The following is a 27,378-nucleotide window of genomic DNA, read 5'->3' on the forward strand; positions in this document are numbered from 1 at the left end:
TCTGGTTCCAAGTCCACCCAATAAAGCGAGGCCAGCCCGCTCCTCCGTTCCAAGAATCGGCAGTCAGTTAATTTTTCTCGAGGAATGGGCCAAGCTCACGTCGGATCAGTGGGTCCTGAGTGTGATAGAGCACAGTTACGCTTTAGAATTTGCACGCCTGTTAAAGGATTTGTGCCTAAGGTCCTCTTGCGCTTACGACCGGAAAAAGATGTGTGGTTCGAGAGACCGTCAGTCGTCTACGTATATTGGGAGCCATAATTCCAGTACCTGTTGCGGAGCAGGGAACAGGAAGGTATTCCATTTATTCTGTGGTCCCAAGGAAAGACGTCGCTTTTCGTCCGATCTTGAATTTAAAGAAGGTGAATGTGGCGCACCAAGTTTCTCATTTCCAGATGGAAACATTGAGGTCGGTGATCGCTGTGGTATGCAAAAGGGAGTTTTTGGCTTCTCTGGAATTTGACCGAAGCATATCTTCACATTCCAATTCACCTGAATCATCAAAGTTTTCTCAGGTTCATGATTCTCAGGAACTACTTTGTTTTGTGCCCTGCCTTTTGGATTGGCAGCAGCACCAATGACCTTTACAACAGCGATGGTAGTAGTGGCAGCAGCTCTTCTGCAGGAGGGTATCATAGTATACCCGTATTTGAATGGCTGGTTGATTCGAGCAAGGTTAGAGGACCTTTGTCATTGGATGGTGGCAGTGGTGCTGCAGTGCTTATGGTCCCTGGGCTGGGTTGTGAATCTTCCCAAGAGCCAGCTGGTTCAGCCTCAAGTTCAGGAATTCCTGGGAGCATGCTTCAACACCATGCTCGGGTGAATGTTCCTTACCGAGGAGCGGATAGGCAAGATCCAGGGACAGATTTGCAGATTGCTGAGCAGTGCAATTCCCAGAGTATGGTATTATCTGCAAGTTCTTGGGTCTATGGTTTCCACTTTGGAATTGGTCCCTTGAGCGTTTGCTCATATGCGGCCACTTCAGTCGATCTTGCTGTCCAGGTGGAACCCGATACCGGAACAATTTTCATCAACCGCTACTTCTTACGGAAAGTGCCAGGTCGAGTCTGGATTGGTGGCTATGTCGGGACAGTTTGAGCCGCGGGGTGGTCTTGGAAGTCCCGAGTTGGATAGTAGTCCAACATAGCCTCACCGTTTGGGGGGCTGTATGTCAGACTCAAGTGATGCAAGGGCACTGGTCTCCGGAGGAGGCATCATGGTCTGTCAAGAGGCGAGAGTGGTGCATCTAGTGTTGCAAGCCTTTCTTCCTCATGTACAGGGTGGGCTAGTGAGAGTTTTGTCGGACAATGTGACGATGGTGACTTACTTCAACCAACAAGGCGGTACCAAGAGTCAGACAGTGGCGCAAGAGGCCCAGGAGTTAGTGCACTGGGTGGAGCGGCATCTGGCGGTGCTGGCAGCTTCCCACAAAGCAGGATTGGACAATATGCAGGTGGATTTCATCAATTGCCAGCAGATAGATCCCAGAGAGTGGGAGTTGTCTGAGGAGGCCATGCTCCTAATTCCTTGCCATTGGGAGTCCCTTGTATGGATCTGATGGCAATGTGGAAAAATGCCAAGGCTCCACGGCTCTTCAGTCAAAAAGGAGAGCACGGGGCACAAAGAGTCAAAGCTTTAGACCTCCTGTGGCCACAGGAAATTCTCCTGTATGTGTTCCCGCCATGGTCTCTGGTGGGCAAGGTCTTGCAAAGGATAGAAGTTCATCCGGGGCAAGTAATTCAGGTGGCACCGGAATGGCCTCATAGGCCGTGGTTCATGGATTTAATCAATCTCGCAGTGGACAGGCCGCTGTGTCTTGCTCATCTTCATAATCTGCTGCGCCATGGTCCCATATTTTTAGATCAGGCGGGTAGCTTCTCTCTCGCAGCTTGATTTTTGAGAGGAGGCGCCGTTAGTACTACTTTGTTGCAAGCAGGAAAGAAGTTCACCTCTTTGGTATATGTGCGGGTATAGAAGGTTTTCAAAGCATGGTGCAAGGAGCACAGTGTGGATCCAACTCAAGCTTCGGTGGCCCACATTTTGTCTTTTGTGCAGCAAGGTTTGTCTTTCAACTTCTTAAGGGTCCAGGTGGCGGCTTGGGGTGCCTTAGAAGTAAGGTACACGGTATGCCTTTGGCTACACATTCAGATTTGGTGTGTGTGGGGGGGGGGTTCTGCAAGGTTCAAAGCATTTGCGTCCCCCGGTGCAGAACCTATGTCCCCCCCGTGGAGCCTAAGCTTGGTTCTTGAAGCAATGTGAAGGGCGCTGTTTGAGCCACTGCGCAGGGCGACTTTGAAGGATCTTACTTTAAAGGTTGTTTTTCAGTAGCAATTTATTCAGCTAGTAGAATTTCGGAGCTACAAACCCTCTCATGTAGAAATCCTTTCCTAAAGGTTTCAGACTTGGGTGTCTCTTTGCATACAATGCCTTCTTTTCTTCCAAAGGTTATTTTGTCTTTTCACTGGAATCAGTCTATGGAGGTACCAGCCTTTGCAAATCTGGATACGAAGGTTCCTTTGGTTAAGGGGTAAGAAGTGTCTGGACGTGAAGTGGCGCAGTTGCACTATCTGAAAGTTTCTAATGGCTTTAGAGTTTCCGATCATCTTTTCATTCTCTTGAGTGAGGTGAAGCAGTGGTATATAAGGCCTCTAAAGCTAAAATAGTGAGGTGGTTGCAGGAGGCTATATCTTTGACGTTCATTTGTCAGGGCCAGTCGGTGCCTCAGGGTCTGAGAGCTTAATCGACTCGGTCACAATTAGTGTCGCTGCAAGAGATTTGTAGGGCAGCGACTTGGAAGTCATTGCACGCATTCTCCAGACATTACTATCTGGATGTCCAGGCGCTGGAGTCTAGGAAATTTGGTGAAAGCATGTTTTGAGCGGGACTTTCGCAATCCCACCCAGTTTAGGGAAGCTTTGGTACATCCCAGGATTCTGGACTGATCTGGGTACAAACAAGGAAAGGAAAATTGGTTCTTACCTGCTAATTTTCATTCCTGTATTACCACAGATCAGTCCAGAATCCCGCCCGGGTTTGGAGCGTCCGCTCAATCTATGTTTGCTTGTATACAAGCTGAAGATGTTTTCTGTGGCATTGTAGCTCAGGATATGGTTGTATATTCTGGATTGTATATGGTTACATTGTATTTTGAGAGACATTTCCATCTTGGCTTGGGTACAGGTCAGTACTGACGGCCTGCAGTGTCAGTGAAACTTTGTCTCCATCTGCTAGAAAGGAAGCAAAACCCAGGAGTGGACTGATCTGTGGTACTACATGATGAAAAATTAGCAGGTAAGAGCCAATTTTCCTTTCTTCCTTACTTAAAACCATCAGATGATCAGGGAAAACTACAGACATCTAGAGCAGGTCATCGGAGATCTGCTCCACCTGTTAATATTGTAGACTTGGATTCTGAATCTCACCGAGTCTTTTTTTGAACCAACCCTTTCACATTATCTGGGTCTGCCTCCAGACCCCTATTCAGAGACTGCTAGAAGTAACATGCCTCCTGAGAATTTGTCCTATTTGGATATCATATAAAAAATGGTGGAATCTTTTCCTTCAAGAAAAACAAGTCCAAAGAAGATTTTTCAAAATATTTTGTCAAAAATGTATTGCACAATGTTGTCCTTATTGTACGCATTCATAATCTTATACATCACTATTTAAGAGATGAGATGAAGCACAGGTCCCCTGACATGGACTTGTTTTGCAAACTGCTGCATTGAGGAGGAGTTACATCTAGATAGACAACAAAAAGTGTGTAGTCCAATTGATGAAATATAAACAAGCATATAGAAAATATATAGAATATGGAGTTTAAACCCCCCAAAAAAACTGAATATGGACTTTAAAAAAGCAAAAAAGCAGCTTATCCTAAAAAGCTTAAAAGTATACTGCTATGTCAGGAGGCTGTCCATCGGTGGGACTGGACCATCTCTCAGGGGATGGTTCTCCGATTCACTTACTTGGCAGGCATGGAGAATGACCTTGCTAATAGGCTGAGTCAGTCCTTGAAACTCCACATGGTCCCTGAACTGGGAGGTAACAAATCAGATTTTCTGCCAATGGGGTATACCAGTGGAGGATCCGTTCATGTCCTCTTGAAACAGGAAAGTCTCACTCTTCTATTTCAGAAAAGAGGGCATGCTGCAAACTAGCTTCGGACACCTTTGTCCAAGATTGGGGCAAGACACTGTTGTATGCATAGCCTCCAATTTCACTAGTAACAAAAACTCTATTGAAGCTCAAAGACGACGAGGGGACCATGATTCTCATAGTCCCCTTTTGGTTGAGACAGATCTGGTTCCCACTCCTCCAGGAGATGTCCATCAGAGAACAGTCAGACTGGGGACTTAACCCAGATCTCAGGATCAGGGCAGGTTATGCCACCCCAAAGCCAAATCCCTGTCACCACCTGGATATTGAGAGGTTGACTTTGCAATCCTTTGAGTTATCTGGCACTATTATTTTGGGAGTATTTTTAGCTTCAAGAGAGGATTTCATAAGAAAATCTTATGGATTTAAATGGAGGAGGTTTGTCCTTCCTCCTGCTGCACACAAAACCTGCTTGATTACATTTGTCTGAATCTGGTTTCAAGACCGACTCTATAAAAGTTCACCTTAGTGCATTGGTATAACCGTTTCATGGCCTGTGTCTTCTGTCTGATGAGGGTAAAGTGTTCCAGATCTCCCAGTTACATTCCTCTATGTCTTATTTGAAATTCAATAAAAATGATTGTACATAAAAAGTTCACCTTAGTGCAATTGGCACCTACCAATTGCACTAAGGTAAGGAAATCTGTGCAGTGTTTAGTTATCCAGTTTATGCAGGCCTGCTTCATTTGAGGACTCCCGTTGGGTCTTGGGAACTTAGCATGGTTCTGTCCCAGTTGATGAAAGCTCTCTGAGCCATTCCTCTCCTGTGACCTGAAATACCTGACATGGAATGTCATGTTTCTAGTGGTGGTTATTTCAGGCTCTTGTAACTTCTCCACCTTATACCAAATTTTATCATGAAAGGGTGGTCTTTATTTATTTTTATATACCGACATTCGATCTGAAATATCACATTGGTTTACAGAAAATAAATGGTGCTACTAACAACAGCGTCTTCACATTATTTCTTACAATAAAACTTAAAATCAAAATTAACTGATATTAATATAAAAGTAAAATCGCTTGCCATTATCAACATTATCATAAAGTATCATTAGAATACATTCATAGTCTTTCTATAAGTAAACAATATACTACTTCTCAGTAATTGTCAACCATCATGGAATTCATGCAAAGGCTTTTTTTTTTTTTTTATTATTTATTTCTCAAACATTTTTACAAACAACAAGCAAATTAAAACTTGTTACAGATGTATGGAGTCTAATAAGAAATCAAAAAGGAAAAAGGAAAACATAAATTAACAATACACATTATAATAATTTCTTGCTCCATATATTCCTAAGTCCACAACAATTGGGGGATCAAGAATAGGAAATAAAGAAGGCATAATTATAATAGAAAAAACTTAGAAATATTAAGACGAACAAAGGAGGTTAGCCTTACTACTGTAAATCATAGAGCAGATGTCTTACTGAGGGTTAGTATCTCCCCTAGCTTGGTTAGTTTTCTCCGAAATGAAAGTTTTCAATTGTGAAGGTTGGAAAAAACAATATTTAATCTTTTGATATTCAATGCAGCACTTGCATGGATACTTTAATTTATATAGGGCTCCCATTGCTAACACTGCTGATCTTAAACTAATAAACTCTTTTCTCCTTTTTTTGAGTCTCTTTAGTAACATCTGGGAACATTCTTACCTCCATTTGACAAAATTTTTCTTTTATATTTCTAAAGAATAATTTCTGTACCCATTCTTTATCAGTTGTTAGTAAGAAGGAGATTAACAATGTAGATGGTTGCGCATTTCTAAACTAGTGGATTCTAATATATCTGTTACATTTAGTGGCGTAATTGATTGATAAACTTGATCTTTATCTGAAGAAACTTTCCAAGAAGGAATATAATATATTTGAGTTAAAGGGGGAAGTGCTTGTTGAGGAATTTTGAGAAATTCTAATGCAAACCTATTCCACATTTCCTTAGCAGAAAAATTTGGTATCTTAGGAAAATTTATTAATCTCAGATTTTTACTTCTCATTTGATTTTCAATATTTTCCATCTTTCTAATAAGATATTGATTTTCTTTCATAACTGATTCATTTAAATTTCTCAACTTTTTTAATTCCTCAGAGTTGTTTTCAATAGATTGATCCCTTAATTTATCATCAATAGTTATCTTATTTACTTTCAACTCTAATTTTTCTATAGTTTTAACTATTGGTGATAACTGCAATGATACGTTCTTATTTAAAGTTACCAAAGTTTCCCAAATAATTTCCAGGGAAAAGTTAGGCGGTCACACAATTGGTACTAATTCAATATTTTCATTATCTATACCAAGTCCTTGGGACGATAACAGTCCATCATCGACTTTCCCCCCTGTGTCACTAGAAACTCTAGTTTGTACAGCTTTTGGGTCCAAAGCTGTTCCTGAATCACCTTCCAAATCGCCACTTTTTCCAAGAGGCGGGGATGAGTCTTTATTTGGACCAGTTCTTAAATTTGCTGGGTTCACAGGGGGGGCTCTATAGTCCGGGGATAACGAGATCTCCAGTTCACGAGGGCTTGCTGTGCCTTCCTGCAAGCCCTCAAGTGAGTTGTCACCCGGTTTTGAGGCACCCCTTCTGACGTGGGCATCCATGGGGCCCAACACCGGACTCGCTAAGTCGGATTCAATAGCAAGCCTCTCCTTTGCCCTACGTTTTCGGGCCGAGTGAGGCATGCTATCAATTTAACATTTATATTGAAAGAAGAAAAAGTACTTAGCTGAGTTGTTCGTCTAAGGACTTGTCCCCCAAGTGGAGACTGAGATACAATTCCGGAAATCTTCTAATTTGGCATGTAATCCAGACGAGTCCAGATAAAGCCAGGCAAAGCCTGACTAGCGCGCGCCCCTTAGGCACGTGCGGCTTTGGCGGCACGCCGGCATCGGCTGCGCGCCGCTAATGGCCCGCTCTTATAGGACCCCTTCCGGCTCGGCGTCCAATCACAGACAACTGGTGGGAGGATGGTACTTCCATCAGGGCACTGACCGGCGTCTTACCCCGGGATTCCGAACCAGCTGAAAAGGTAATCCTTAGTTCTCAGTCTCCGCAAGGCTTTCTGAAAGAGCCATGTCTTTAGATTTTTCTTGAAAGTTTGAATCGTAGGTTCCATCCTTAACTCTGTTGGTAAGGTGTTCCATGGGGCAGGACCTGCCAATGATAATGCACACTCCCTTACTGTATTCAGGTGCACCAATTTCGGAGAAGGGATTGGGAGAAACCCAGTATTTGTGGAGTGTAATTTCCTTTGAGGAATATGAAAAATGCAATGCAGCATTCAACCAGTCTATCTTATCATTATAAAGTGTTTTATGAAATAGAGTTAAAGCTTTGTATTGAATTCTATATGAAATCAGTAACCAGTGTAGCTCTTTAAGAATTGGTGTAATATGATCCAATCTACTATTGTTTGTAAGTGCTCTTGCTGCTGCTTGGAGAAGAGATGGCTGAGGGGGGATATGATAGAGGTCTTTAAGGTCATGAGAGGTCTTGAACGAGTAGATGTGAATCTGTTATTTACACTTTCGAATAATAGATGGACTAGGGGGCATTCCATGAAGATAGCAAGTAGCACATTTAAGACTAATCGGAGAAAATTCATTTTCACTCAGCGCACAATAAAGCTCTGGAATTTGTCAGAGGATGTGGTTAGTGCAATTAGTGTAGATGGCTTAAAAAAGGTTTGGATAAGTTCTTGGAGGAGAAGTCCATTAACTGCTATTAATCAAGTTGACTTATTACTGGCATTAGTAGCATGGGATCTTCTTGGTGTTTGGGTAATTGCCAGGTTCTTGTGGCCTGGTTTGGTCTCTGTTGGAAACAGGATGCTGGGCTTGATGGACCCTTGGTCTGACCCAGCATGGCAATTTCTTATGTTCTTATGCATTCTGTAACAGCTGCATTGGTCTTAGAGTGGCTGCCGGAAGACCCAAAAGAACAGCGTTGCAATAATCTAGTTTTGGGAAAAGTAGTTCTTGAAGTACAGTTCGGTAGTCTTGAGAGTATAGAAGTGGTTTGAGTGTTTTTAAGACCTGAAGTTTGTAGTATCCTTCTTTTATCAAGCTATTAATGTATTTTTTGACGTTTAGCTCGCTAGGAAGTTTCCTAGATCTTTTACTGTAAATACTATTTTACTGTAAATACTATTTGATTCTAGGAAGTTTCCTAGATCTTTTACTGTAAATACTATTTGATTCTTTATTTGGCATGCTTTGAAGTCAGGGCTAAGGACTGATGTGAGTTTTACATATATATAATATTTCAGTTTTATTATGATTAAGTGAAGGAGACATTTGTGATAGTAGCTGCTTTATTGCTGATAGATAAATATCCCAAAAGTTTAGAGTATTCTCGAGAGTATCTTTTAGGGGGAGCAGAATTTGGATGTCATCTGCATAGACGTAATAAGAAAATTTATTTTATTTATTTATTCATTTTTATATACCAACATTAGATCAGTGATGTCATATCGGTTTACAGGGAACAGAAATGAAATAAGTGGGGGGTTCTTGTTTCTTACAATGAAACGTGATAAGCCTAATCCAGTCAGAAGTTTACAGAGGGGCAGCATGTATATGTTGGAGTGTAGCTGATAAGGATGAGCCTTGTGGAACGCCATGTGGAAGGGGTATCTGTTTAGATTCTGTTGAATTTAGTCTTACCTTGTAAGACCTGCCTGATAAGTATGAATTGAACCAGGTGATGGTGATGTCACATAAACCAATTTCTCTTAATCTATTTAACAGTATTTTATGGTTGATGGTGTCAAACGCGGCAGAGATGTCAAGCAAAATCAATAGATCGATCACTGTTGAGTCCTCTAAGGACTGTATCAGAGAGGGAGAGTCATAAGAACATGCCGTACTGGGTCAGACCAAGGGTCTATCAAGCCCAGCATCCTGTTTCCAACAGTGGCCAATGCAGGCCATAAGAACCTGGCAAGTACCCAAAAATTAAGTCTATTCCATGTTACCGTTGCTAGTAATAGCAGTGGTTATTATCTAAGTCAACTTAATTAATAGCAGGTAATGGACTTCTCCTCCAAGAACTTATCCAATCCTTTTTTAAACACAGCTATACTAACTGCACTAACCACATTTTCTGGCAATAAATTCCAGAGTTTAATTGTGCGTTAAGTGAAAAAGAACTTTCTCCGATTTAGTTTTAAATGTGTCACATGCTAACTTCATGGAGTGCCCCCTAATCTTTCTATTATCCGAAAGAGTAAAAAACCGATTCACATTTAACCATTCTAGACCTCTCATGATTTTAAACACCTCTATCATATCCCCCCCCTCAGCCATCTCTTCTCCAAGCTGAAAAGTCCTAACCTCTTTAGTCTTTCCTCATAGGGGAGCTGTTCCATTCCCCTTATCATTTTGGTAGCCCTTCTCTGTACCTTCTCCATCGCAATTATATCTTTTTTGAGATGCGGCGACCAGAATTGTACACAGTATTCAAGGTGCGGTCTCACCATGGAGCGATACAGCAGCATTATGACATTTTCCGTTTTATTCACCATTCCCTTTCTAATAATTCCCATCTCCCCTTGGAGTTTGTTTCTCTGTTTTTTAATGTTAAAATAAGTCTAAAGGGACCTTGTATGAACACGTGATCATGATAACATGCATGGGCAGGCTCAGTGAGACACTGACAAAACCTTTCCATGCCAGGCTCCATCCTATGTGAGGACTGACATCCTACTATCCTCAGAGGTAAGCTTTCCTCTTCAAAGAATGAGTAAACTAATACTTTTATTTGTTTGCATTACAACCAGAGATCAATATCAGCCAGAAAATGTATGGCAGCTACAATCCATATGCCATCTTTTACATGTCTGCATAGGAGAACAGCACACTGGTATCTAAAACACCATCACTGCCATTGTCTGGCTTATAAGATATTTCTTTCCATTCCTCTTCTCCAGTACCTGGAATGGTGAACTCAACTATCCAGTTTTCAGTTGGGCACTTCTTCCAACCTCTGCAGTTTCAGGAAATCTTGGCTATGGATGCTTTCAATCACAGAGCACTCCTCAACACAATCTGTTCTTAAGGGAATTGATCAAAACAAGAACAGAAATGCCACATGAACATTTTGGAGTTGAAGACCATTTTCAAAGCCTTCCTAGTTTTCAAGTCATTCATAAAAGGAAAAGTGATTCAAATCCAAACTGCCAACATTCTAGCAATGTTTTATGTAAACAAACAGGGAGGAACAGGATCTCTAAGATTGTGCCATGAAGCAATCAAAATACAGAGAACATTCACCTTCATATCATACATTTCCCAGGCCAAGCCCAACAGTATAGGGGATTCTTTGAGCTGTCACCTTCAATCTCAAGAATAGTTTCTTCACCCCGAGACTCTTCAATACCTTTTCCAAAATGGGGAGATCCTCAAGTAGATATTTGCTGCTCCATTCAGTCGCAAACTTCTTCCATAATACTCCAAGAGACCTGCCCAAAATGCCATGTTATCAGATGCCTTTGCAACAATTCCACCGATTGCCAAAATGATTTTCAAGTTATAAAGGGACAAGGTTAAAATGATCCTAATAGATCCTTTCTGGCCATGGCACAGGGACAGTTCTGTCATGAGGCACGGTGAGGCGGCAGAATTTTGGAGTGGCAAAAAGTGCCCCACAAAATACGTCTACCGCAGCCACTGCCTCACCCTGCCTCCAAAGTCAGACTTCGGATTGGGCAGGGATAAACCAAACCCCTGCCCAATCCACTCAGTGGCAACCCTGGGCAGCAGGAGTCGCATTTTTTCCCTGAAGTCATCTTCTGTTGCGAGACCCATGGCAGTAGGAGATGATGTCAGGAGAAACGTGACTCATCTGCTGCCGTGAGACTGGCCCAGCGGCAGCAGGAGATGACAAATCCCGTTTCTCCCAATGTCATCCCCTGCTGCCGTGGGTCTCGTGGCAGCAGGTGGTGACATCAGGAAAAAGGTGAATCCTACTGCCCTGGGTTTCCACTGAGGGTCTTGGGCCTGTGTGTTGGGGGGGGGGTGAGAGCCTGGGTGTGGATGGGTGAATGAATGGGTACCTTCCCTGGGGTTGTCTATGTGAGAGTGGGTGCCTGGATGGGTGTGTGTGTATGAAAATGAATTGGTGCCTGCCTTGAGCGGTGGGGGGGGGGGGTGAGAATGAATGTGTGCATGCCGGGAGGGTGGGGGGAGTGGGGTAAGAATGAATGGGAGCTCACTTGGGATGGGGGTGTGTGTGTATATGAGAGAATCCAGTGGAGTAAGAACTTGTGTGGAGGGGTTGGGAGGAGAGAGAGGGCCTGAGAGTGTGTCTGTGAGTGAGGTTGTGTGTGTGTATGTGACAGTATATGAGTGAGGGGGAGGGGAGCACCCTCTCATCCCTCGCCTCAGGCAGCAGATTGCCTTCAGCAGCCCCTGCCATGGCAAGTATGATTTCCTTGGTTTCAGAGACTATTCATAACTCAACCAATCTTTTGTACATCATCTAACAAAAATCAACTGGTCACTTCTTCATCCCAACCTTCACACTCCAGTTCCGACAGCATGGATGTTGAGTGCATATTAAGTCACACCTTTTTCCTTAGAGGTAAAAGTAGCATTACTGGATTTTAATTTACACATGGATGTTATACCTCTATCATCCACTTGTCAAATTTTAAATGATGCCATGAATGCACTTGGTTTTTGTCTTTTAACCAATCATGCGACCCATAAGGCAGGGCAAATGCTGGACTTGATATTCATCGAATTTAAAATTTCAGCAGGTTCCATGGTCTGATCATTTATTTAATAGAGACTAAAATTGCACTTCTAGCTCCACATGGAATTGTATTAAGAGAACAAAAACCATTTACTTTCCCTCCTCCCTTTAATATAGAGAAACTTGAAGAAGCAGTTAAAAGTAAATTAAACAATATCAACACAGTAGACTGCTCAGATGCAATGATAAACATTACTGCTGAAATTGCCAATAAAATTAACCCTGAAAAAACTAAACTCTTGTCAAAAAAGATTAGAAAGTCAAACCCATGGTTTAATAAAGAGATCCTCACTTCGGAATAAAGAGAGAATCTGGAGAAAGCAAAGAACTTTAGAGACACTTACCTCTTATAGAAAACTTATAGAAAACATTTGGCTTTTTATAAAAGATTGATTAATAAAACTAAAAAAGACTATTACAGCAAAGAAAAATTCCAGTTTTGTTCAAAACCCGAAAGTTCTTTTTGAAATAGTAAAACTGCTTACTAATGATCCCTCATCAACAACCAACAAATCTGATCCTGAACTAAGCCAAAAATCGGCCCTTTTTTTCAATGATAAAATTACCAAGTTAAAAAACGAACTTGACAAAATTCCTACCCAGGAAATTAAGCTAATTCCAAAATATTGTGCATGGTCAGATTTTGTTGACATATCAGCTGAGGACGTAGAAATGCTACTAAAAAAACTAAACCCTGCGAAACATCCTTCTGATGTGATTCTAATTTCAGTACTTAAACAAATTTCACCATTAATTGCAGCGTTCCTAGCTGAAATAAATTGTTGTGTGAAGTTTCTTGTTCCAGACCAGCTAAAACGCGCCATAATTAAACCAGTACTTAAAAAAAAGAACCCTGATCCCTCAATATTGAATAATTATCGTCCAATCTCTAATCTTTCCTGTGTTGCTAAACTAACAGAGAAAGTGGTGCTAAAACAATTTATGGAGCACCTTGACAATAATATCTAACACAATTTGGATTTCGAAAGCACTGCAGTACTGAGACTCTTTTGCTCTCATTTACTGACACAGTGTTAAAAAGGGTTCGATAATGGCCAGCGCAATCTTTTAGTCATGCTTGATTTGAAAGCGGCATTTGATACCGTGAATCATAGTATACTTTTAAACAGACTCTCTGAAATAGGGCTCCAAGATAAAACTTTGGCATGGTTTTCTTCTTATCTTAAACATCGTACCTACCAGGTGGCCATTAATAACACAGTGTCTGAAATATTTCCATTAGAAACAGGAGTCCCACAGGGATCATCCCTTTCGGCCACATTGTTCAATATCTATTTGTTACCGATTCGTCAATTACTATCTGGTCTGCAACTTAATTATTATATTTATGCTGATGATATTCAGCTAATTATTCCAATATCTGATTTTGAAGGAGTTACATTGGCTCCCTATACAGGCAAGAATCCAGTATAAATGTCTGACTCTCCATTTATGGTGACAACACAGAATGGTTGAATGCATCTCTCCATATTCACACCCCCGCTCATCATCTGAGATCTTCAGGCAAGGCATTACTCACAGTTCCATCACCAAAACTAGCACACCTAAATGCAGTCAGCGAAAGGGCACTTTCGTTGGCTGGGCCAAAACTCTGGAATTCTCTCCCACCCAATATACAATTAGAAGCTAGCATACAGACATTTAAGAAACAGGTTAAAACATGGTTGTTTGAGCAGGTTTTCATTAAGATAGATTAACACCTTCAGGGGCTCCCCCTAGGAATTCTTAGCGCTAGTTAAAAATACTTAATATGTTTTACTTTTTTAGTTTTTATGATAGTACCATCATGTATGGTTTTATAAATTTTAAATTGTATTTTATTATTTTGTAATTATTTATAGTTAAGTATGTATTTTATTATAAGTTTTTGGGACAAAGTATTAATGACTTGTCCAACTTTTATGTAAACCGACGTGAGGTGTATATGATATGTTCGATATATAAAAAATGCCTAAATAAATAAATCTGATAAAGTTGAAAAAAACTTTAAAATTACCATTATGTATTTAAACATAATAAAACAAGCGTTAAATCAAATGAAGCTCTGTTTGAATGTTGCAAAAACAGAAATAATGCTATTTGAACGTAAGCAATTACCTGCCGACCAAGAAAAAAGCATAACCATGGAAAAATCTGTATTTGTGTTGGGGAAAAAAGTACGCGATCTAGGCGTTTGGCTTAATCACGAACTCAGTATTCATCAACATATCTCAGTAAAAATTCAGGAAGGATATTATAAATTACTGGTACTTAGACGGCTAAAACCACTCCTTAATCAAGCAGAATTTAGAACAGTGCTTCAAGCCTTATTTACCATCATCGATTACTGTAATTCCCTATATTTAGGCCTTCCGCAAACATCACTAAGCCCGCTTCAAATTTTGCAGAACTCAGCAGCAAGAGTTTTGGCTGGAGTGAAGAAAAAAGAACATATCACTCCTGTACTTATTGCATTACATTGGCTTCCGGTAGAGGCAAGAATCAAATGCAAAACGCTTTGTCTAATTCATAAAGCTATTAATGCTGAACATATTGACTGGCTTAACACAATGTTACGTATTCACACCCCACAACGTAATTTACGTTCCACCAATAAAGGATTCCTTGTTGTTCCCTCTGTAGCAAGTGCCAAACTTACATCTGTCAGGGAAAGAGCTGTCTCGTTAGCGGGTCCTAAACTATGGAATACCATGTCTCTTGAATTGAGACGACACAAGGATCTGAAGCGGTTTAAGAAGGCGCTAAAACATGGCTCTTTAACCAAGCACATGGAGCAGATTCAAGCCAGTGATTCTTATTTTATTTTTGATTTCACTTATTTTCAAATGTTTTAATTGATTTCATTTATGATGGATTTAGATATTAGTGTTTATTATTTTAAGTATCTAATTGTATTAATCATAGTTTATAACTGAATCTCATTTAAATTATGTAGTTTGTCATGTATTTGATCTGTTTTTAGTCTTTGTATAACTGTAAACCGTTGTGAAGGTTCAAAAAACCAAACATCTGTATATAAAACTGACCAAATAAATAAATACTGGCCGCAAGAAAACAGTCTACAAAGATGTTCCTACCATTTTTAATTGAAAAGATTCTTTATTTGGTGTAAATCTCAAAACCAAAACTTCCATGCTTACAATACCTTCTTCAACTCTCTAAGTTGGGATTATAAAACAACTCAGTCAGAGTGCCTCTAAGTGCTATTGCAGCACACTCTGTAGCCTTGCCTTCCACTGGCATCAACATTTGGTCTCTTTCATCTTCACCTTCCTCGAAAGGATCCATCAACACAATGGGACATAATCCTAGTTCTTTCAAAACTGAACTCGGGGCATCTAATATCAAGTTTCTGACTTGGAAAGTTCTCTCTGTACATAAAATTATAAGAACAGAGTGATATTGAGAACTCATCCTAAGTTTCTCAAAAGTATCCGTCTATGGTCCCCCTTTCATTTTTTTCCAGATTTCAAGCATTTCACCCCTAAGACTGTAGAAGAGCGCTTCTGTTTTGCTTAAAGACTGAAGCCTTTTACAGAAGTCTTATCAATTGTTTATCTCATGATCTGAACAGACAAGGATTTCAAGTTGGGAAACAAAACATGTTCGTCCTGGCTACCTGACTATATCACCTATTGCTAGAAAGATGCAGGCTTCGATCTTTCCAATAAAGTCAAAGGTCATCAGATTGAACCACTACAGCTTCAATAGTGCTTCCAGTCAAGACATCTGCAAAGCAGCTACCCAGGTTTCTGCTCACGCTTTTGTAAAGAGAGAGTGCCTTAGGCCAAGCAATATTAAATAAATCCCTTCAACTCTCCCACCGTCCATTATTCAACTAGGTTACATATTCCTCATATAAAAGAAAACCAGAAATCCATTCCCACAACCCTCCGCTTGGGAATGCCAACTTGAGTGGCTGAATTTGTTCCTGCGTGTCCATGGAGAAAGCAATGTTGCTTGCCTGTAACAGGTGTTCTCCATAGACAGCAGGACAAATCATCCCTGCAGTTACTTCCTCCTCCCCTGAGGGGCACAGGAGCTTCTGCATGTGTTGGGAAAGGCTTCTCGTTCTGCCATCTGATGCTGTCATCCCACTTGTCTGGCTTATCAGTAAGAGAGCACCTGTTACAGGTAAGCAACTTTACTTTTATTTTTTTTAAATCCTTCACTGTGGCAGGTTTGAGGTATTTGTTATATTGGCTGCATTGCTAGTTCTCTGAGTTCTTGTTTTATGCATGAATGATGTGTTTTTCAGAGGCTGTCTCAGAAGTGGCAGATCATCAACCAGAGAGGTATGCTGAGGTAAGAAACGTGTCTGGCTGTCAGGGTGCGATCCTGGGGCACACGTGACGGGTTCACACTCCTGTGTGTTTATCCCCTCTGCATTGTCTCAGCTGAGGTATTTATGCTACATTTCCATTGCTTTATTACAGTGATGAGGATACCACAGATGAAAACCCGGAGTCCCAGGAAATGCTAGAGGAGCAGCTTGTCCGCCTGCTGACCCGGGAAGTCATGGATCTCATCTGTGAGTTTAGTGATGGGGAACAAGCAGCTAATAACTGGCAAGCGGGATACAGAAATGGTTCCTAAATTGTCTATTTAAATTACCATCTGTCAGTGTGGTGTCACGTTTGTCCTGGGTCTCTGTTCGTTTTGAAAACAAGTGGGAGAGCTTTTGGTCCCAAGTCAACATTTGACAGTACCTGGAAAATGTATTAGAAGACTTTGTTCACAGGCTCTGGAGACTTATTGTCCCTGTTTCTTGTGAGAGTCGGATTTATTATAGGCATTGTTTGTCCTCTGACGCATTTGAATTTTGAGAAGTTTGGCTCCTGAAGAAGCTTGCTAGCGAAACTTCGGCCGTTGTTGAGCCCATTGAATTCCTGCTGAGATCTTAGAATTTCACCGTGTCTTGAATTGAATATCTGTCACTCGCGTTTTTAAACGCGTGTCTGCACAGCGAGCCTATGTAATTTGACATGGTTTATATCACTGCAAATTTGAGAAGCTTCATCTTAAGAATGGACCGCAAATGATTGAAAAGACCGAGCAATCTTCATAGCCACAGGAGATACGTACGCTTCCTGGCTTGCTGATGCGGTTCATTCATATATATAAAAAATTCACACTGAAATGTAAAACATAGTAACTTTAAAATCACCAAAAAACAATACAATAATTCTATGATTAAACTCATGGCTTTTATATATTCACATTGTTTTCCCTTTTTTGTGCGTTGCCAGAAGGACAGCAGGGTGTGGCGTTGGAGTCCCCCCCCCCTCTGTCCTCTCCTGGTGCTGACGTATCATGAAGTCCCACAGCTCCTGCCCTTAGCATTCAAAGATTTACATTTTACATTTATTTACATTTATAAACCGCCTAACACTGTTAGGCCTAGGCAGTGAACAAAATTACATACATAATGTAAAAAAGTATGAATAAAACAGTTGTAATCACTAAATATCAGAATAAGTTTTAATTAATTTTATCTTATTCATCAAAATTAAAAAATGAATAAATAATAAGTTTAAAACGGACAGTGAAGGGTATGAATAAAAAAAATCTCAGTAAGAGGCTTTAAATGTGAGAGAAATCCAGAGCTCCTCAAGGCCAAGGAAGTCCTAGCAGTATATGTTTAACCCCTTCGGTACAAAGTTATTTGGGAAAGACTGCGCCTCACAGACTGGAGGGTTCTTGTCACATCTTTTTCTCTTTAGCGTTGCAGTGAGAAATAGGAAATGAGCAAAAGTCAATTAACTTTTTCTTTTTATTATTATTATGGCAACATGTTAAACTACAATGAAACAAAGCAATATATAAAACGTAATTTTCTAGTCTCTCAGACATACTTTATTAAAAAGAAACAAATCACTTGTCATTTTCAAGTATTCTTCAAACATACTTTTGCAAAGAAAAGAAATATACAATATGTATATAATAAAAAAAAATGCACAACCATGCAGAAATACTGAGGTCAATATTCAAAGTCATTGAGACGGATAACTCACAAGTTATCCATCTAAATGGCTAATGCAGCATATTCAGCCTTGCATATTGTTAAATTATAGCCGGTAACTACTTATCTGGCTATAATTTTGCCATATGAAAATGGGGCGTTCTGGGGAGGGCCCGAGATATCCAGTTACCCTAGCTAAATATTCACTATATCTGGCCAGGTCAGCTACTGCAGAGCAGCGCTGGAGGCGCCAGGAATGGGGCAGAGGGACCCTTACTCCTGGCTGAGATGAGAAGGGATGGGGGTGCAGGTGCGACACTTCTTCCTTGTGGGTGGAAAGGGGGGGAGGCAGGCTGATCTCGTTTTTAACGTAAAATCAGGACTTGGGCCCAGCCTGCTCTTAGGTTACACAGCCTGGCTTGTAGTGTGCTTTGGGGGGGAGGGAATTGGGCAGCTTATCTTTTCGTTTAGTTGGTGATGATAGCGCTGCATAGCTGGATATCTTTTCAAGATATGTAGTTAAGTTTATTTATTTATTTATTTTATTTAACAGTTTTTTATACCGACCTTCATAGTAAATTACCATATCGGATCGGTTTACAGTTTAACAAAGGGAAAAACTAGAGTAACAAATTCAAGTAAACGAAAGATAACAACAAGTAGGAATAAGTCAAAGTTACAATCAACAGGGGGAGAGAACTTGGAAGCTTGCAACAAGCTGGAAAGAAGATAGGCCGGTAAAAGAGATTTTACCATAGAGTGTACAAGTTAAAAACTTAAGGACGGTGCTTTAACCTGAATGTCTCAGAGTCCATTTATTTTCTTTGAGAAACGGAGTGCCAGACTGGGTGGAATGAAGGCCAACTAGTGATTGTCTGGTGATTCAGGGAAGGCTTGTTGAAAGAGCCAGGTTTTAAGTCTTTTTCTGAAAGATAAGTAGCACATTATCCAGCCATACAAAGCCAGATAATTAAAAAACCTACCTGGCTATATTCAAACATAGACGAACAGGTTTTTTAGTTATCCGGCTATATGTAGCCAGATGATTTTAGGCTGGTATATTCAGCAGGACATTTCTCCTGCTGAATATATGGGATAAGTTATCTGGATAGCTTGTCTACTAATTGGCCTACTGAATATGGACCCCTCTGTATGACTAATAAATCTGTCCCAATCACTTTTCCTGGTATTTGCAGGGTCCCTCTACAGCAGTGGTTCTCAACCCTGTCCTGGGGACTCCCCCAGCCAGTCGGGTTTTCAGGATATCCACAATGAATATGCATGAGAGAAAATTTGCATGTTATGGAGGCAGTGTATGCAAATTTTCTCTCATGCATATTCATTGTGGATATCCTGAAAACCCGACTGGCTGGGGGGGTCCCCAGGACAGGGTTGAGAACCACTGCTCTACAGTCTCTATTTTTCTGCGGAGCTTTCACCTTGGGGTTAAGTGAGCTTTTGGCTTTTTCTTAGAAAATTGCCTTGGAAAACTTTCATCGGTTCGTTTCGATTTTTGGGGGGTTTTTTTTACATTTTCAGTGATGCCAGGTCCCTCTTGGTTAATCCCTTTAGACTCCTTAGGTTTTTTGGCATTCTCTGTCAGTATATTTTCGCTTCCGTCTCCCTCGTAGCAGCAGTGCCTTTGTGCTCACCGTCTTCAATGGTCCACCGTCACCGCTCTTGTTTATTTTCCCTTTTCATTCAACATAGCCTTGTCTGGTTTCTCTCGATGTAACCAGTGTCTGAGTACCATGTCCATCGTGGACCTTCATGAGGTGTGTCTCCTCTGCATGGGGCCATCACATGATGTCCAGTGTGGCCGCATGTGCGCCCAGATGACCCTTAAGGGGTGTCATGCTCAACTCGATAAGATGGAGAAACTCTTTAGGACAAGGAAGTTCAATCCATCGGCATTGGCACTACCTGCACCAATGGACCTTGGAGCCACACCGATGGATACTGCACCATCGACAACGGCGGGGCCATCTGTTTCGTCAATGCCACCGGCAGTTAGGGGTGCTGGAGACCAATCCCTGTTAGTTTCTTCCAGGTCGAGGACATCAAATTTGTTGTCAGAGAAAAACCGGGCCGAGCTAAGGGAAGCAGAGGAAGCATCGGCACTGGTCACCTTTGATTGGTGCCAGGGTTGGGAAGGCTACGGCTCATGTTTTTATTTATTTATTTATTTAAGGTTTTTATATACCGGCAATCATGAGCACATATCTTGCTGGTTTACATGAAACGGGAGTGCATTAAATACATCAACTAGAACTGTGGTGATCGAAGGAGCAGTTACAAATAACAAGGGTAGCAGAACTTGGATAAGAAGGAAGAGATAGGAAAGAATAAACGGTTGAACGGTATACAAATAAATTAAATGCTATGTAAAAATGGCATGATTAATGGCTGAATATTTGAAGTCCTTGGTTTGTATCTATGACGTGATATTAGATTGTGTCTGGGAAAGCTTGCTTGAATAACCAAGTCTTAAGTCCTTTCCTGAAAGTTAAGAGGCAAGGTTCCAGTCTGAGATCTGTGGGAATGGAATTCCACAGAGAAGGGCCAGCAGTGGAGGTGGCACGATCTCTTAGAGTGATGTGTTTGGTCATTTTCGCAGGAGGAACTTTGAGGGCGCCTCGGTAGACATTTCTGGTAGGTCTTGTCGAGTTGTATACTTGGAGGGGGATTTGTAGATCGAGGGAGATGCGTTGATGAATAGTTTTGAAGATGACACAAATGGCTTTGTACATGATACGGAAGTGGACGGGTAGCCAATGTAACTCTTTCAGAATGGGGGATATGTGGTCTCTCTTTCTTGCGCCTGTTAGTAATCGAGCTGCTGAATTTTGAACCATCTGTAGTGGTTTGGAGTAGGAAGAGGGCAGACCTAGCAATAGGGAATTGCAGTAGTCTAATTTTGCAAAAATGACTGCTTGGATGATCGTTCTGAAGTCTTGGGCATGGAAAAGAGGTCTTATCCTCTTCAGAACCTGGAGTTTATAGAAGCAGTCTTTGGTTGTTTTGTTGATATGGGCCTTGAAGTTTAGCCGGTTGTCTATTATCACTCCTAAGTCTCGAACTTGTGTGGTAGGTAGGTTGGTGGGAAGAGTAGTGGAGATGTTGGTTTCCGGAGAAATGAGAAGGATTTCTGTCTTAGAAGAGTTTAAGATGAGGTGTAGGTTGTTTAGTAGTTGTTTGATTTTCAGGTGGCATGATTCCCAGTAGTCAAGAGTTTCAGAATATGTATCTTTGATGGGGATGATGATTTGGATATCGTCTGCATAAAGGAAGTACTTTAGATTGAGGTTGGTGAGAAGTTGGCAGAGAGGAAGAAGATAGATGTTAAATAGGGTCGGAGATAATGAAGAACCTTGAGGGACTCCTATGACAGAGTCAAATCTAGAGGATTCCTTGTTTTCGATTTTAACTTTGTAACCTCTGTTATTGAGAAAGGTTTTGAACCAGGATAGGACGGTGCCGCTGATTCCTATAGACGAGAGTTGGTTTAGGAGGATGGCGTGGTTGACCGTGTCGAACGCTGCTGAGAGGTCTAACAAGATCAATAGGAATGAGTTTCCTTTGTCAAGGCCCATTAAGATATAATCTGTCAACGAGGAGAGGAGGGATTCTGTGCCTCGATTTTTTCTGAAGCCGTGTTGTGGGGTGAAGAGAAGATTGTTGTCTTCGATGAAATCTGAGAGTTGAGAGTTCACTAGTTTTTCCATGATCTTGGCGATGAATGGGAGGTTAGCTATGGGGCGGAAGTTGTTGGGTTCCTTCGGGTCAAGGTTAGGTTTCTTTAAGAGCGGTGAGATTGAGGCCATTTTGAGGTCATCAGGGCAGATTCCTTGGGCTAGAGAGCAGTTGATGATATTTGTCAAAGATGTAGCTATTGTGTCTGGAATAGATAGAAGTAATTTGGAGGGGATGTGGTCTGCAGGATGAGATGAAGGTTTCATTTTTCTCAGGATGGCTTGTATCTCAGTGGAGGCTACAGGTTCAAAGGTGTTTAAGCTGGCATTTTTGTGTGCAGGTTGTTGATATGTCTGGAGGGCTGCTGTGTCGGGAGGCAGTTGTGTTAGGAGATTGGAAATTTTATTTTGGAAAAACTGAGCGAGTTCTTCGGCTTTGGACTGAGCCATATTGCCGGGGATTTCTCGCGGTATGGTTTGAGTGAGGCTGGAGACATAGGCGAAGAGGGCTTTAGCGTCAAAGACCAGGTTGTGAATCTTGGATGCGTAAAAATCTTTTTTTGATTTTGAGGTGAGGGATTTGTACTGGTAAAGTGTGGATTTGTATGATGAGATGGTGGTGTCGCAAGGGGTTTTACGCCAGGTCGCTTCTTTTTTTCTTAAAGTTTGTTTAAGTTTTCTGAGTTCGTTGGTGAACCAAGGTTGTCTGTTGGCTGCATTGGTGTGAGATTTTTTTGTAATTGAAGGACAGAGCTTGTTGGCTATATTTTCTGTTATGTTGTTCCATGAACGAATGGCAGTGTTAGGGTCGGATAAGTCTAATAGGGGGAGCTGGGAGACTAATTGGGTGTTGAGGTCTTCTGGAGAACATCGCTTTTTGTAATGGAATGAAGGTGAGGGGATGTTAGGAGTGTTGGTTTCTTCCAGTGCGAAAGAGGTGGAAATAAGAGAGTGGTCTGACCAAGGGACCTTTTTGTTCTTTAAGTTGTACGTGTTTGTAATCCCTTTGTTGAAGAAAATCAAGTCCAGGGTGTGACCCGCTTTGTGTGTGGGTTCATTGACTATTTGTTGGAATCCCATGGCAGATAGGGCTGTGAGGAGGGTTATACAGCTGTTGGATGGTGAGGGGTTGTCAATATGTAGATTGAAGTCTCCTAAGATGATTGCTGGAGAATCCAGGTTGATGAGCAAGGTGGAGATTTCAAGGATAGGGGAGACATTGGATTCTAGGAACCCTGGGGGGGCGTAGACAAGAAGGATTTGAAGATGTTGTGAGGTGAAGAAGCCGACTTCCAGTTTTGAGTTAGAGCTGAATGGATGTTGGGAGAAGTTCAGACTTTTTTTGGTAGCCAAAAGGATTCCACCTCCTCTTTTTTTCAGTCTCGGGAGTGAGAAGACGTCATAGGTATGTGTAGGTAGTTGGTTTATTAACGCTGTATCTGAGGGCTTGAGCCATGTTTCAGTTACTCCACAAATATCTGGCTTGGCGTCGTTGAGATAATCATTAAAGATTAGGGATTTTTTTGTTAGGGATTGTGCATTGAAGAGTGAGAGTGAGAAGAGGGAGAGGCCTAAAAGCTGTGTGATTGGAGTAATCGAGATGGAGGTGAGGGTTTTTAAGTTCTTGAGGAGGGCTCGTCTGGCAGATAATCTTTTAGGTGGGAGGCGGTGTTGTAATGTTGGTATTGGGAGTACTAGAGACATTGTGAATGGTTAGCTGGCTGGTGCCGTGGATAGGCGGATGACTGATGGCTGGTGCCGAGGATAGGCGGATGACTGATGGCTGGAGCCGTGGATAGGCGGATGACTGATGGGAGGAAAGGCTGGGATTAGGAAGAAATAATTAATTGGTTAGGGCTCTGGATGAGCGTAGAATGGTTGTTTGCAGTGAGGGTGTTTGCTGAATGCTTGCAGGATGGTTGATAGCTGAATGCTTGCAGGATGGTAGTTTGCTCATGATGATTGTTTGCTCAGGATGGTTGTTTGCTCAGGATGGTTGTTTGCTCAGGATGGTTGTTTGCTGAATGCTTGCAGGATGGTTGTTTGCTGAGCATTTGTTGGACGCTTGCAGGATGGTTGTTTGCTCAAGAAGGTTGAGGGGTTGTTTGCTCAAGATGGAGAGGCTGGATTGAATGCAGGGTGGCTGTTGGAGAGGCTGGAGTGGATGCTGGGAGGGTGCTAGGGAGGTAAGTTGAGAGGTGGCTTTGTTCCAGCCTACGGAATCCCCTAGCCTAGGACCTTTGCTGGCTGCTACCTTTATGGCTTTAGATTTATCCAAGGGTATGGCTCGGCTTCTCAGGGCTGTACGAAGGGGCGAAACAAAGGGGCCTGCCCCTTTGTCTCGCCCCTTCGGCGCGCGACGCTAGGCGCGCGGCGCCGGGCTGACTGCGGATTTAAAGCCCCTCAGGGCCTGCTCCTATTGGAGGAGCTGGATCGGTGGGCGGATCGTTTTCGGCGCGGTTTCCCTTTCAGATAGGCAAAGTTTCTTACGTGGCTGCTGCTGCGTTGTCGTCGCCGAGTCCCCTCGGGTGGGGAGCGTGTAGCCCTGGCCTTCCCCCGGCGGGGCTCGGCGCCGATCGCGCAGGCCTTCCCCGATCACCGCCGGGCAGAAGAAGCAAGAAGAAATGGCGCCGGGCTGACTGCGGATTTAAAGCCCCTCAGGGCCTGCTCCTATTGGAGGAGCTGGATCGGTGGGCGGATCGTTTTCGGCGCGGTTTCCCTTTCAGGTAGGCAAAGTTTCTTACGTGGCTGCTGCCGCGTTGTCGTCGCCGAGTCCCCTCGGGTGGGGAGCGTGTAGCCCTGGCCTTCCCCCGGCGGGGCTCGGCGCCGATCGCGCAGGCCTTCCCCGATCACCGCCGGGCAGAAGAAGCAAGAAGAAATGGCGCCGGGCTGACTGCGGATTTAAAGCCCCTCAGGGCCTGCTCCTATTGGAGGAGCTGGATCGGTGGGCGGATCGTTTTCGGCGCGGTTTCCCTTTCAGGTAGGCAAAGTTTCTTACGTGGCTGCTGCCGCGTTGTCGTCGCCGAGTCCCCTCGGGTGGGGAGCGTGTAGCCCTGGCCTTCCCCCGGCGGGGCTCGGCGCCGATCGCGCAGGCCTTCCCCGATCACCGCCGGGCAGAAGAAGCAAGAAGAAATGGCGCCGGGCTGACTGCGGATTTAAAGCCCCTCAGGGCCTGCTCCTATTGGAGGAGCTGGATCGGTGGGCGGATCGTTTTCGGCGCGGTTTCCCTTTCAGGTAGGCAAAGTTTCTTACGTGGCTGCTGCCGCGTTGTCGTCGCCGAGTCCCCTCGGGTGGGGAGCGTGTAGCCCTGGCCTTCCCCCGGCGGGGCTCGGCGCCGATCGCGCAGGCCTTCCCCGATCACCGCCGGGCAGATGCCCCCAAAGCAACCCTGCGGCGAAGAGTGCCCATCCTCCATTGATGCCAGGGGTCCGCAATGTTCTCCGCCGGTCCTGGTGCCAGTTGTCGATCTACCTCTGAGATCTGAGGAAGATCTTGCCACTTCTCCTGCCAACCAGTCTGTGTTGGCATCATTAACTTTCGAGGAGGAATTAGAGCAGAGTCCAGCTGGCGGTGGAAAGAGTGCTGCATGCACAGACTGTACTGATGCCCCGCTCTCTATTCTGAAACCGCTGCTGGAACGGCTCAATGTGCTCATCTGGCATTACCGACCCAGCTGGTGTTGGTTCCCGGGAGGCCATTGATGCCCAGTGGTGCTCGTTTCTGGTTCCTCCAAGGAGGAAGTTTCATAGAGGCTGATGGCCATGCCTCTGGATGAAGGCCAAGCACCTAGGGCTCCATCCCCTGTGAGGGTGAGACTCCGTATGACCCCTGGGGGAATGACACTGCAGAATCCTCCTCTGAGGAGTCGGAGGGTCTCCCTTCAGAGCCTTCTCCTCCAGAGGAACGAAGGAAGTCTCCACCAGAGGGCTTAACCTTCACAGATTTTGTGCTGAGCGCAGTTGACTAAGGAGGATACCAGGTACAAGATGATGAAAATCCTCCATTTCGTGGAGGCACCTAAAGAGATAGTGGTGGTCCTAGTGCATGAGAGATACTTAAGGAGTTGCTGCTGAGGATCTGGTTACACCCATCACAGTGCAGATTTTAAAGGGTAGATCAGAACGGACTTCCATCTTAACCAGTCAGTTCTCCTGCCAACATTCTTTCCCAGACCCCATTCGCACCAATTACATGAATGAGCACTGCACAGTTTGGACTGCAAGCGAGCCCTACCCTTCTATTTGGAGTGGACAGAAGCGCATACACAGTCCACCCAGCTTTTTATTTCTTTTGACAAGAATCGGTTGGGCGTTGTCCAATTGGCTAGCAGATTGCATCTCCTTCTGTTATGCCCAGGCAGGACTGCATCTTGGAGGTCATGTCAGAGCCATGGCAGCATCGGTGGCCCACTTGTGAGCAGTTCCTGTGGAGGAGATCTGCAAGGCTGCAACGTGAAGTTCTCTCCACACGTTCACATCTCATATTTGTCTGCGTAATGATGGCTGACACGACAGTAGATTCAGCCAGTCTGTCCTTCGGAACCTGCTTGAGGTGTAGAACACAACTCTCCCGCCTAGGGCCCACTGTTTGGATTCTGGCTCCCGCCCCCCCTCCCCGTTACCAACACCACCTGTTTGGGTGTCTCTTGGTCCCCTTTTGTGTTGGAAAGCAGCCTATAGCTAGGGATTCACCCATGAGGAATTGGCAAACGAGATTCAGAAATGGTTCTTGAATTGTCTACTTAAATTACCATCTGTCAATGTGGTGTCATATGTTTGTCCTGGCCCACCTTCATCTTTGCCAGCAGGACAGCAGCGTGTGACCTTGGAGTTCCCCTCTGTTCTCTCAGCAGAAAAAGGTGATATTGCCCGTGTATAGGTCGCTGTTGAGATCTGACTTGGAATACAGTGTACAATTCTGGAGCCCAAACCTTGAAAAGTATATAAACAGGATGGAGTTGGTCCAGAGCGTGGCCACCAGTGTATGACTAATAGTTCAGGCACAATGTGTATTCTGCATTACATCCACTGCTTTTAACTATTGTAATATGTGAATATAGTTGCTGTTGCTCTCATGGGCACAGACAGTTGTGGTGAATATGTACATCATTGGTAGGTTAAACTGTCCTGCTCAGACAAGACAGTGAGTGTTGGAAGCCCTCATGTAATTGGGTCTGTCTGATCGGCTGCGATGCCAGATTTAACTACCTCTGATTAATCTAGAAGGCTGCAAGTACAGTAATAACAAGAAATCTTAGCAGAAACACACGTTTGTCTGGAAGAAGGTGAGATGCTAGTATTGCTGGCTATTTAGGTTATTACATGGGAAATGTGGTACTGGGAGTAAATTAAGTGGGAGGTCTTGCTCATTTGGCCAAATTGAACAATACAAAGTAGAAAGATGATAAATGACCTGGAGAAGGAGAGAGATTTAAGTGATCACGTTCTGCGGTTAGTGTGGCCTGAATAGCTGAGCAGACTAGATGAGGTAGATAGACTTTTCTGCTGTCATACACTATGTTGCTGTTTTTCCTAATAATTCATCACTCAGGAGACGATATAGATACCTAATTCAACCTCAGCTACAAATGACCAAGACTTTGATACCTTTACTTTCACCATCTTTCCTAAAGCCAATCAAAATGTTTGTCTATGAAAGCTTCTCTTCCTTGGACTTTGCCAACATTAGATGTTTAGACACACAAATAGGGTGCTGCTGTGTTGTTCACCATCAGACATAAATTCTAGTGCTTTTGATATATCCAGAGTGTACATAAAGCTTGAGAAGCTGA

The 27,378-nt window shown here is 43.0% G+C and overlaps 1 protein-coding gene across 2 annotated transcripts in view; it reads left to right on the top strand.

Annotated features, from left to right (window-relative positions):
• The window catches only part of XPO5 (exportin 5), a 404,361-nt gene that overhangs the window by 354,560 nt on the left and 22,423 nt on the right, over positions 1–27,378 (top strand). For both annotated transcript variants that reach the window (XM_029592834.1, XM_029592835.1), the window contains 2 exons: positions 16,192–16,238; positions 16,370–16,464. In XM_029592834.1, coding sequence (XP_029448694.1) covers positions 16,192–16,238; positions 16,370–16,464 — 142 coding nt within the window. The remainder of the gene's footprint in view (positions 1–16,191; positions 16,239–16,369; positions 16,465–27,378) is intronic.

This window comes from Rhinatrema bivittatum, chromosome 3 (genome assembly GCF_901001135.1).
Source record: "Rhinatrema bivittatum chromosome 3, aRhiBiv1.1, whole genome shotgun sequence".
NCBI classification, from domain to species: Eukaryota; Metazoa; Chordata; class Amphibia; order Gymnophiona; family Rhinatrematidae; genus Rhinatrema; species Rhinatrema bivittatum.